Raw genomic sequence first — 11,813 nt, forward strand, 5'->3', positions numbered from 1 at the left:
TGTTCTTGCTGAGATCAGTGTCTCATGTGGTTGTGAGATGCCTGCATTTGAAAATACACTCCTTCTGGCTGATACTTTGGCTGCCTTGACATCTTGGGGCTTTGCTGGCATGTCAGGGTGCAAGCTGTTGTGCTCTCATGCATCATCACAGCTATGCCTTCCTCCCTCTTCTGCTGAAAGTCTCCCATGGGAAGGTGAGAGAGAGGGACAGTGTCTTTGCCCTCTGACGTGGAAACACAGCTACAGCCTTTGGAAATTTTTGTGATCCTTGGGAGTCTTAAGCAGGTGACCTGGGTTGGGTTTTGTTGCTGTTTTAACACTAAGGTGTCATCTTGCTGTTGTTTCCTGTACTTAAGTTTCCCATGGGCCAGCTCAGGTGGTGATCAGCTATAGCCTTTCCTCTCACTCAGCAGTTCTTAAGTGGGATGATGGCACAGTGATTAGTCTAAGAACCTAGAGAGATTAATAACCTTTTCTAATGTGCAGCAGCTCAGTCAGTTTGAAATGCTCTCAGGAATAGCAGCTGTGAGAGGTGGCAGCCTACAAGGAAGAGCAAATAATATTAAAAAGAGAAGAATCTTGCTTCTATTCCCACACAGTAAAGGATAATGGAACTGAAGAATCAGCCCCTGCAGGCAGGTGAGCAGAGATAAATTAGAGGTGACAGCATGTACAGGAACTATGGATTTGTACATTATAGGTACATGTAGCAAAGCACGTGTCACTGCAAGGGGAGGGACAGGCATTGGCCTGTGTGGGTGTTGCACATGAGGTGGGCAGTGTGAGTGTGCCGACCTGGTCACTGGTGCCCCAAAGTGTCAGCCAGTGTTATGTCTAACTGGAAGCAAGGCCCTAGAAGTGGGAGAGAGAGGGGCACACACATGTATGGCTATTTTAGTGTCCAGAGTGTGTTTGTGGGTGTTGCAGTGGAGATGCTTCCTTGGCACTGTAAGGAGGATGAGTGTGTGACCATGTACTCGTGGGGTGTAACTGCCTCTCCCCTAGACCAGGCTTGGCCAGTTCTAAATGCAGAAACCTGTCTTCCAGAGTGTCTATAATGACACAATAAGTCTTCAATTCTCCAGGCTGCCTCAAGATGAGGGTTAAAAGTCTCATTTATTCCTGTTTTTGTTCTTCCTTCACAAACTTCTACATGCAGTCTCTGAATGGGATTAGTGGAGCTGAGCTTATCTTAACAGCAGTAGGTGGGTAGAAGACACCCAGGGGCTTACCAGTTGTATCTCAAGAGATCTTGTTGGGGCTAGCAGAAAGGAAGGAAGAGTTTCAAGGCCAATCTGATAACCTGGCTGATCAGAGAGATGTTTTCTGCTATGTAAAAATAAGAATTTAAAATTGGAACATAAACCTCTTGTGCTCTTGCCTTGATCTTATCAATGTTGAGAACGCCCTCTGCTTGGACAGGGGCCAGATCCTTCGAATGACTTCTCTGTCTCTTATCTCTTACCCTGCATGCTAAAAGGCCACTGCAGAAGCATGCTGGCTTTTCCTCTCCTAAAACAAGGAAGCTTTTCAGCTTGGAACTGAGCAGGAGATGTGCTGGCCAGAGCCTTCTGGGCAGATGCCTGAGCTATTCACAAATGCAAGGCATACCAAGTGACAGAGCAGTATTGGCGCAAACTTCTGGTTCTGGCTGCACAGCATGAAGTAAAGATCTCTGAAAAATCAAGGTTGTGTGTTTTTATGCATATATATGTGTGTGTATGTATGTATAAAAACAAACACAGATGTTGCCCATTCCATCACAGGCTCCCAAGGAGCTGTGCAAGCATTTAGGTCTGAATGAATATAAATATGCAGATAAATAGCGATTGCAATTTCAGAGTGAGTTACATGGAGAAATCAGCCAAAAGTGTGGCTCTCCTGAGGAGAGACAGGGTGAGGAGAACTTCAAGCTGTGTTCCTAGAGCTGTGTCCTTATTGATACCATGAGTATAAACAGCTCTGGCATTTCAGGCAGCAGAAATCCCAAACTGCAGTTTACTAATGGTTTTCTCAACCTTTGTGGTAGTTTTTAGTATGTGACAGCATCTAAACCTGAACCTGACCTTAGAATCAGCAAGAGAGACTCACCTCCCTGGCCAGTCACAACCTTGGATTACTTGCCGGTCAGAAGCCCCTCGTGAAGATTTTGGCATTCCAGTTCCCCCGGTGATCTCTTGCCTCCAGTTGATGGACATACCTCTGCTAAACAAAATGGAGAAGGCCCTCTGCTAGGTGGGAGCATGAATATTCCTTTGGGTATCCCATGTTTCTCCCAATCCAGCCACTGAACTGCCTGTTGAAGATGATAGCTGGTCTTGGAGAGCCTCAGCCCTTCTAAATAATTCCTGACAAAAGGCTTTGTCCAGAGTTTCTTCAGTGTGGGGAAGGATCCAGTGTAGCCTCTGTCTGTTTAAAAATACTCCAAATATCTGGCTTTTACTGGATTTCTTGGCAAAGGCTAACCAACCTTTAGCCTGCCCATAGCAGGTAGAAGTGGGACTGTCATGTCCTTTCTGTTTCCTTAAGGACAAGAACTCTAATTGCTTCCTGCTTCTCATAAATTCCTGCCACTTATGCCCTTGCACCTGTTGAATCATGCAAGTGCCCGCAGAACAGACTTTGTAGAAAAACCAAGAGCCCTGTAATCCACACAGCATCTTGAAAATAGCGAGTGGCTGGTGAGTGAGGAGGCTGACTTCCTATTTTCAGCACTGTTCTCACTTTGTGGTCTGATGTGGATTGTGGGTCTGGTTTAAGAACAGAGGGAGGTGAGGAGTGGTAGAAGGGAGGTGCAGCCGAGTTGCTCCTGGGACAGCCTTGTGTGTCGATGGTGGCTATGGCTAGTGGCACCATGGTTCAAGGGACTGCAAAGTGGCAAGGCCTGTTTCATAGAGAGAGGGTCAGATTTAATGACTTCTGGGTCACACCTGGTTGGTGGAGCAGGGAGAGATGTAGGGGATGGTACAGGGTTGCAGAGAGCCACTGTTTTCTGTCAGCTTCAAGATGGCTGATGAGGCACATCTACTCACTGCATCCAGGCCCACTGCAGTTGCTCCCTGCTCCCTTTTGTTCGCGTGGCTGTGGGAACCTGGCACCCGTTGCCTCTCCCAGTCCCTAGAGCTGTAATCCTGTTTTCCCACACACTTCTCCCATAATACACCCACTTCCTGCGCTTGGCTTCCACAGCTGGGGCGGTTTATCCAGAGGCAAGCGCACCATGTCAGCATGTGTTTGCAGCCTGCTCATGCCAGGCTAATTAATCCTCACTTTGCAGGTTTAATTTGTGTACCCTTCAAGTTGTAAGCAGCGTGCTGCTCTGTGCCAGCCTGCCTGGCCAGAGGGAATCTGCTTGCCCTGGCCTCATGCAAACTGCAAGCTGCACACGCCCAAGGACACACCACGCGCCGGCTCTGTGGGAAGCATGGTACCTGGGGTTCCTGGCCCCAAGGGAGGAGGACTTGAGGCAGCTGGTGTGATCTCTCTGAGAGGAGGGTGTTCCTGCTACACAGCAAGGGCTGGAATGGGGAGGGTGGAGAGGAAGGAGAGGATGAGGTAGTGTCACTTATGTACAAACCACACCTGCTAAGGACTCTACTCAGATACAGTTGAGAGATTTAGAGCCACATTGTGCCTTGCCTGTGTCTGTGTTTGGAACCACTCTTGTGCCTGCCTCTCCTTCTGCTCAGGCACATGTAGAACCTGTAATATTTGCAAGAAGTGCTGCAGTATGCAGGAAGCACAGGTAATTTCTTATCAGAAGGAAAAAAAGGTGGGTGCAAGGCACAGCTCACTAGTAGGGAAATGTGGGTTCATTCACTTGTTCCTAAGAGATTTGTTTTGCCTTCAGAGCATGAACTTCACTGGGACCCTGGAGTGGTGAGTTCCCCAACGTGGCCAGGGAGCACCAAGAGCCTGCCCCTCTGAATGACCCATCTGTCCCTTTTATTCATGCAGCCTCTTTCCTTCAGGTTGTCAGGCAGGCAAAATCAAAGCTTGCAGTCAGCTTTCTCAAAGACATATCTAAAGGTGTGTGTGAGAGAGGAGAAGAAAGGCTTATCATGCTTTTGCCAGCAAGGACCCATAGCTGAAACTGGCTATTTCTGCTTCTGGGCAAGTGACCAACAAGCATCTGCTAGGCTCTTTGAAGTACCTTCCAAAAAGGTTCAGTGTTGTCTGTCTGGTGGCACCTCTGTGAGTCTGGTAATTTCCACCGGACAACTCTGCACGCACTTTTGCAAATGTTTGATTTTTAAAAAAAATTTTCTTTAACCTTTCCAAGAGGAACAGCGATGTGCTTGTAAATTGTTGAACTGCTCTTTGCAGTGTGGTGGTATAGAAAGAAGTAGGTGTTAGGCAGCCTTGTGTTGGTGGTGGAAAACAGGTCTTGCAGTCTTTTAGGGGAGGGTGATGAAAAACATAAAAAACCAGTACTAACTGCAAAGTGTTGGGTACCTTGTCAGAACAACATTTGGAGATGACCTTTTCTTGGAAGAGAAGGGAAAAGAGTAGTCATAAAATGAAGTTCTGTTATGGTCTATCTTTTAACTATTTTTTTGAAGTAAAATTCCAAATGAACCTGGGGGTGGAGGACAGACTTTCAGGAGGAAAGGAGTTTGCCTTTGAAAAGTTACTCTTTGAGCTGCTCCAGGTCAGTGACGGGAATAAATTGTCAGAGGCCCTATCGGAGTTAATGAATAAGCAGTTAAATGTGAATTGTTGTTCCGCTGGAGAAGCTGGTCCTGCTTGCCAGCAACTATTTCTTGAAAACTGCCTGAAGCAAGACTCTAATTGAAAAGAAATCACCTCTCATCAGAAGGTCGAATCACCTAGAAGTTAATTAGTTCATCCCGGCTGCCTGGCTGTGGTGTACTGTCATGGCTTAACCCCACAACGAAGTTGCTAACTTGCTACCCCTGTGGGATGGGGTAGGGAATTGGGAGGGTGAATGTGAGATGGCTTGTGGGCTGAGATAAAGACAGTTCAATAGGAAAAGCAAAAACTGTACATGCAAGCAAGGCAAAACAAGGAATTCATTCACTGCTTCCCATGGGCAGGCAGGTGTTCAGCCATCTTCAGGAAAGCAGGGCTGCATCATGGTTACTTGGGAAGGCAAAATACCAGCTTATGCCATCATATGGTATGGAATAGTCCTTTGTCCAATTTGGGTCAGATGTCCTGGCTGTTTCCTTTCCAGCTTCTCATGCCCTTCTGAGCCTTCTCACTGTCAGGGCATGAGAAGCTGAGAAGTCCTTAACTTAGTATAAATACTGTTTAATAGATTGATAGTTTTATTTATTGCTCTCACCATTATTCTCATCCTAAATCAAAACCACGGGATACACCAGCTACTAGGAAGAAAATTAATTTTATTCTGGTAGAAAACAGGACATGTATGTATTGTGCATTGGAGAAACTGAGGCAGAGTTGATGGGAAGTGTGCTGATCAGAACCAGGTTTGGAATTACATGTGTAACTAGGAGTAGGTGTGTGGGTCCCCTTCCCTTGCTCACAGCTGATGGCTTCACACCTCAAAGCAGAAGTGTGAAGTTTATTTTCTAATACTTAGCAGGAGTGAGAGGAAGGAGGACAAAATGGAATTAAATCAGTGTACCTGTAAATGTTCCACTGTGGAGTCTGACAGCCTTTATTCTTTCTCTGCCCTGCCTGAATATCAGTGCTACCTCTGGCTCTGCCCACTCCTGGGCAAGGAGGCTTTCTCGCAACCAGGCAGCATCTCAGGCAGGCATCTGTCCTTGCCAAGGCTGTTCTGGGGATTTATTCCTTTCCACACAGGGTGGTGGTGGGAATCGGATGCGCCTTTACAACTTGCAGTTACGTGGTGCCTTTCATCCCAAAGGACTTCTAACAAGTGAGTCTACAGGCTGCAAAGGGATCACTCACCCACCACTGGAAGGCAGCATCTTTTAAACGGAGCCCAGCAGCATTTCCCAACCCCTGGGGCCCAAGAGTAGGAAAGAAGGGACTCCTCTGCTCGACTGGCCTTGAGTAGGGTTGGGTTGGCAGAGTGCACAAACTGATCTGGTTTTGAATCCCACCAGGATACTAGAACTCTTAAGAAAGAGGACCAAAGAGTTGTCTTAATTTTCTATCACCCCAGCATACCACTCCCTTCGAAGACATTGTCGTGTTGGGTAACTGCATTTCCCTCCTCCTGTGGGGATTGTCACTCCCACAGCTGAAAGCTCACTTGGACCTGTGCACACTCTGGCTTTGTCTGAAGAGGAGAACTGTGATTCTATGGAATCATGAGACCAAAATTATATTATCTGCATTTGGGGCATTTTCCCAGACTTCATAGAGGTAAGGGACTAGTTTCTAGGAGGAATGTGGTTTCATATTAATAGATTTAGCATTACATGTTTATATTCTTCCTATGTAGATTTTCCTTGCTGAAATGTACAGTTATGTTACACATGAGTTTATGGAACGGTTGTGCATTTCTCTGTTTTCTGAGAGCTGCTGATACAGTTGAAATCCTGCGTTTCTTCTGTGGTGTTTAATCTTACTGGCCTTCTTTGAGGTACCTCCCTCCACTCACTATCTTTAGGTATGCGTCTTTGCTAATGCACTTCAGATATGCTTGAAACCTGATTGCTTATTTGCCCCCTGTATTTAAAGATGATTACAGTATTGGTGACAACAGTGCATGTTGGCAAGAGTATAGGTGTAGGCACATGTACATGGGTGAAGAGGCATCTTTGACCAAGGTGGTCTGTGCATAATTGCTTGAAACGTGTAAGACAAGTTTACCTCTCTTAGGAGCTCAGCTGACTCAAATAAGGTGTGCAATGAGGCAGTGTGGGTGTCTTCAGGTGCTGGAACTATCTTGTGTTCTGAGCAGTTGTACGAGCAAGTGATGAGCTGCGGTGCCTTCCACCATCCCCTGGATGCCGCGAAGTTTCTGCCCTGCATGGCTTCAGTTACTTCACGAGCAGGCAAGATTTGTGAGAGCAGAACAGCTCTCCTTGTGATTTCCCAGTCAGGAGAGGACTGCGTGTGCACAGAGGGATGTGGATGAGTGACCAGGGAAGCACACATGTACTGGGGAGAGCCTGAGGCATGTGAGAGCAGGTCAGTGTGTGCAAGTGAGCATGTGTGTGTGACAGTGTGTGTGTGTCAGCCTGTGTGCTCTCCTGCCAGCAGCTGAGCGAGTCTGACTCGGGCCATTCTCCAGCTGTGTAAATACATTGCTTAGCAAATTGAGGGCTCTGGTTAATGATTTCCATTAGCACAGGGCCCATATTAGGCTCCGTTCTGTGCGCGGTACCCAGCTGTCTGAATGCCATTAGAGTGAACACATGAGCCTTTAATGTCAAGTGCATATTGTTTGCGCTCTGAGGAGCCTCTGCAGGAGCTGGCCTGGGGTTGCTCACCAGGGGCTGTCAGGCAGGTTTATGGCAAACTCTCTGGGACCTGCTGCAGCAGGAACTCTTAACAACCTTCTCTAGTCAAAGCAAACTCCCAGGCATGGTGTGTCCAAGCAGAAGGGCAGGCTGGCTAGGACACTTGCCCAGACTGCAGGGCAGCAGCTGGCCCAAGCTGTGGGGTGGCAGGAGTGTGTTCCCATCTCTGGCAGCTGGCTCTATCTGTTTTCTTTCTGGAAATTGATCTACAGACCTGTGCCTTGTGCTACTCATCAGGACCAGACCGCCACATGCTGTGATCCCAAGTGGTGTCTTGGACTAAGCCAGATCAGATCTGGTCATCTCTAGAGCTGGATAGGAGCTCCAATCTAAAAATACTTCTCTGCAAGAAGAAAGCTGAGGGATTTGGAGGTTTCTTGCCTCCAGCAAGGTCTGTAGCAGAGGTACTGCCCTGTCATGGAGTAGGTGCACAAGGGTCCTGTATTGCTCAGGGTTATGAAGCAGTGCAGGTTGGTCAGGGTGTTGCTGTGAATGGGGGCAATCAGGTTACTGCCTCTCCTGTTACTGCCTGCAGTTGGGCACAGGCCCCTTCTCACTCTGCCCTTCTCTGCTCTTACTGAAAGTCAGCAGTCATCCTGTGGCTGCTTGAGAGGTGCCACGATTAAGAGGCAGGATTGCATGCATTTTGAGCCTCACCTGCAGCTGCCTGACCACCTGTGGATCTCTGCATCCTCCTGTGTCTTCTCACATCCCTGACCTTCGTTCAACCCTCGTTCTATGCGTGTCTTCCTGGCAGTGCCCTGGGCTCTCTGCCCCACACATTGGCCCCAGAAGAAGGCCCAGGGAGAAACTGCAGGGCAGCTTCCCACACAAAGCCTGATGAGTTCTGTAGATGACTTTTGTCTGTCCTTTGGACCCATCTTTCCCCAGCCTCTTCGTCTGCTGTCTGCCAGAAATGAACTGATTCAGCTGTCTTCCCTAATCCTGTCTGGCATTTCAAAATGGAGGGGACTGCCAGGTTCTTTGTTCCCATTCCCTCTTGGCACTGGCAGGGGACCTTCTCTGCTCTGGAGAAGGACAAATGTGCTGATTTATTCTGCCCCTTAGCTTTGAATAGGGGTTGCTATGTTACCCTCCAGCTCTGAGGCCTGCCAGAGCATACACCATATATAACCCCACAGCAGGTGGCTATTGAGTAAAGGCCCTTAAATCTGCCTCTCTTGTTTCTTATGCTGCTGGCCAAGGTGTCAGGGGGATGTAGCAGGGCATGATTCACTGGCTGAAACTCCAGGCACAGCTGATGCCAAGCACCATGTTGGCATTTTCCATTTTCAAGTGCCCATCTTAATTTGCAGAAGAGATACCAACTAGGCAGGAAAACACTACCCACACTGGCTTTTAGAGGTCTTTCCTGACATGAAGGGTGCTGCCCTGTGGGGCTGAGCTGTGACCAAGAGCCTGGAGACAGAGGCTTCCAGTAACAGCAGCACTCAGGGCCTAGCTTGGACACTTTCTGATTTGTTATGTCTGTTTGGGTGAGACAAACAATTTGAGCAGCTTTTTGGGAAAATTAGTGTATGTTTGTACTGTAATGACAAGTTAAAACTCGGGCAGAGTAGAGGTGGAGGCATCAAAACATCGTCTTACTGTGCTGCTATGTGGCTGCAGCTGTCTGATAGACCTGAATTTGAAGTGCTAAAATGAACCTCTGTCTTACATGAGACAGTAGAGTTGGTAATTGTTGCTAAAAAGCCTAATTCTTTGAGGAGCAATCCCACAATGCTGGCTGAGCAAAAGCACTTGCACTTATTCAAGAAGGTGTAACTGTATCAGAGAGGGCTATGACAAAGCACTCAAGCAAGAACTCCACTGTCTGCAGTTTATATAAGCATTGACTTCATGACTCTTTTTATTCCCCTGCAGAGCATCAGCGGAGGTCGCCCGCCGCCTCACTTGATGTATGATCCCTCCACTTTTGCCTTCCGTTCCCTCAGCACCTTGAAGCCGCTGAGCCCGATAGCTCCAGTGGAAGAACCGTCGTGTGCCTACTGAAGGAGTTTCTCCAAAAAACCTCAGGAACTATCAACCAATGTCCTGCCTGGCAGGGAGAAGGGGAGGTGGTGATACCCAGGGGGAGGGGTGGAAAAAGAAGGGGCCAATGACACATTTTTGCAATGCAGCCGCTCTGGCAGGAGGAAGCAAATGGCTTTGCAGCAGTGCCTGTTCTCATACCACTGATGTGTCCAAGCCATGGCAAAGGGAGTGAGTTTTGTCTTTCGGGGCAAAGCAAACTAGTCAGGTCCGCAAACTGCACGAATTGCCACCAAGGCATTGTCAAACATGGGGATGGTGGTAATTGAAGATATCCATGAGGTGTGCAGGGGTTAATATGTCCTGCATGGCAGCAGGGATGAGTGATTAAGGTGTGAAACCAAATCCAGTCAATTTCCCAGTGATACCTGTGTCTACAGTGCTTTGCTATACACCTGACACTTCTCCCACTCGGAAGTGAGCTCAGGATTGGAGAAAGAGGCTATAGAGAGATACTTGCAAAACAAGAAGATCCTTCTCTGAGATTTGTTATAATTGCATGTACATCAAGCTCTTCTAAGTGGAAAACCCTAGGATCAGGGAGGTATGTGGAGGGGTAGCTGGCATATCTAGCTGTACATTCCAGATGATCTGCTGGCTGTTCAGTAATACTGTCCAAAAAGAGATTGAAATGGGAGACATGAGACTCCCATGTGTAGAATCAGGGGGTAGAATAAAATTCTAGAATGAAAGGTCTGTGTTGAGCCATCCAGGAAAACACAGCACCCACCTTCAGTCCTCTCAGCATCATCAAAGAGAAGAACTTAGGGATGACTCTGTTCTCATGGGTCTCCTCTCTGCTGAGGCAGTCTGTGTTCTGGGGTATGTAACACTTCATAGTACTGTCCCACTACATGATGATGGAGGTAACTGATACCATCAAACTCAACCAATATTGAATTTAACCCCACCCTCCTCTCCCTAACTCCTGTCATTCAGGCAGGCAGAGTAGCTGGGCAGGGTGGTGAGGGGATGTCAGTGCTGATGCTATCCCTGCTCTGCCTGCTTTTTGGCTCCAGACTCTAACAGCTGGGCCACCCCCTGCACCAGCACCACCTCCAAGAGGTCACTTGTGTTTACTGTTGAGGGACCTCTGGCAGACCATCATGGTTCCCTGCAAGGCCCTTTTCCCACAAGAGCCTAATTCCTCTGCTGATTCCTCCTGCCCCTGTAGAAATTCTGCTTATCTTGTTTTGATGGCACACCTCAAGCTTTTTAACTGCTGCCAGATCAAGCTGAACAGTGCAGGACAGGAAGTGTTGCTCCTTTGGACCAAATCCCTGTGCTCAGGAGATGGGACAGCCATAGCCTGGTATCCGTCTAAGAGGCACAGTCCTTGTGCAAATGGCTGGGGTGGCAGCCCCTGCATGGCCCTGCAGCCTCAGGCTTTGCTCAGCAAGAGCTGCCAAGGTGCTGGGGCCCAGAGGTGTGTTCCTGCCAGTCTGCAGGTGGGGCAGGCTCCCTTGCCCCGGGTGGGAGCAGGGAACAGGGATGTCCTGCCGATCTCGTTGCCTTTTACTACTTTTGTAACTTTTCTCTGTCTTTTCTTTTTCAATCAGAAGGAAAAATTAAAAAAAAAAATAAAAAATCCCACAATGAAATAAAGTGTAACAGCTGCTATATTCACACCTCTCGTGGGTCTCATGTGTTTGCCATTTTCTAGGTGTTTGTGGGCAGGGATATAGGAGGGGATGGAGTAGAGTGAGCTATGACACAGTGCTGCCAGTCCCAAGCACTCTGCAATGCACGGAGGCCTCATCTGCAAGTGAATGGCTTCGAAAATGAAGAGCTTTTCCAAAACGAATGCCAGGTTCTTTGCATGTGCAGCTGCTCCATTCAGGTGTGGTACACTGGTATGGTATGTTGTCCCTCACTGGTGCTTCCCTCACTAATGCAGTGCTTTGGGTTTTGGGTGACTTGCCTGTTCCTTGGGAGTTGAATGTAACCTGACTAGTCTCCATCCCCCCAAAACTGAAGGGTGGGTAACCACCCAAGTGGTTTAAATTTTAACTTCAGGAAGTCTTGCGTCTCTATACCAAGATTCTCCTCAGCTGTTTTGTTTACAGCCAGAGCACTTTTCCTCCTCCTCCATAATTTAGCTATAGTTCACCCCCTCCTCTAGAACTTGCTCTAAAAACTCCATCTCGGGTACTTGTAATGTGCATTCCCCACCCTTTGCTATCTGCTTGAGCTAATTCCTGTCTCTCCCCCACTCCTAACTCTATCTTCACCAGCATCTCACAAGGCTATTACCTATGTCCCCTTTTCCAAGGCCTCCTGAGAGATATTAGGATAAACTCCCTTAGCAGTCCTACTTAGATTCATTCCCAGGAG

At 47.9% G+C, this 11,813-nt stretch overlaps 1 protein-coding gene across 6 annotated transcripts in view; it reads left to right on the top strand.

Moving 5' to 3' along the window:
- Nucleotides 1-11,107, top strand: part of LOC146439338 (uncharacterized) — a 57,037-nt gene extending 45,930 nt beyond the window's left edge. For 3 of the 6 annotated variants that reach the window (XM_085055049.1, XM_085055051.1, XM_085055048.1), the window contains one exon: nt 9,312-11,107. In XM_085055049.1, the coding sequence (XP_084911175.1) occupies nt 9,312-9,440 (129 nt within the window). In that variant the 3' untranslated portion in view covers nt 9,441-11,107. Of the gene's footprint in view, nt 1-514; nt 640-6,199; nt 6,653-9,311 lie in introns of those variants that run through there. The other 3 variants (XR_014850756.1, XR_014850755.1, XM_085055050.1) reach the window with 2 other exon arrangements.
- Nucleotides 11,108-11,813: the final 706 nt, after the last annotated feature.

The sequence above is a fragment of the Lichenostomus cassidix genome, chromosome 3, assembly GCF_008360975.1.
Source record: "Lichenostomus cassidix isolate B80296 chromosome 3, HeHo_3.0, whole genome shotgun sequence".
In the NCBI taxonomy this organism is placed as follows: Eukaryota; Metazoa; Chordata; class Aves; order Passeriformes; family Meliphagidae; genus Lichenostomus; species Lichenostomus cassidix.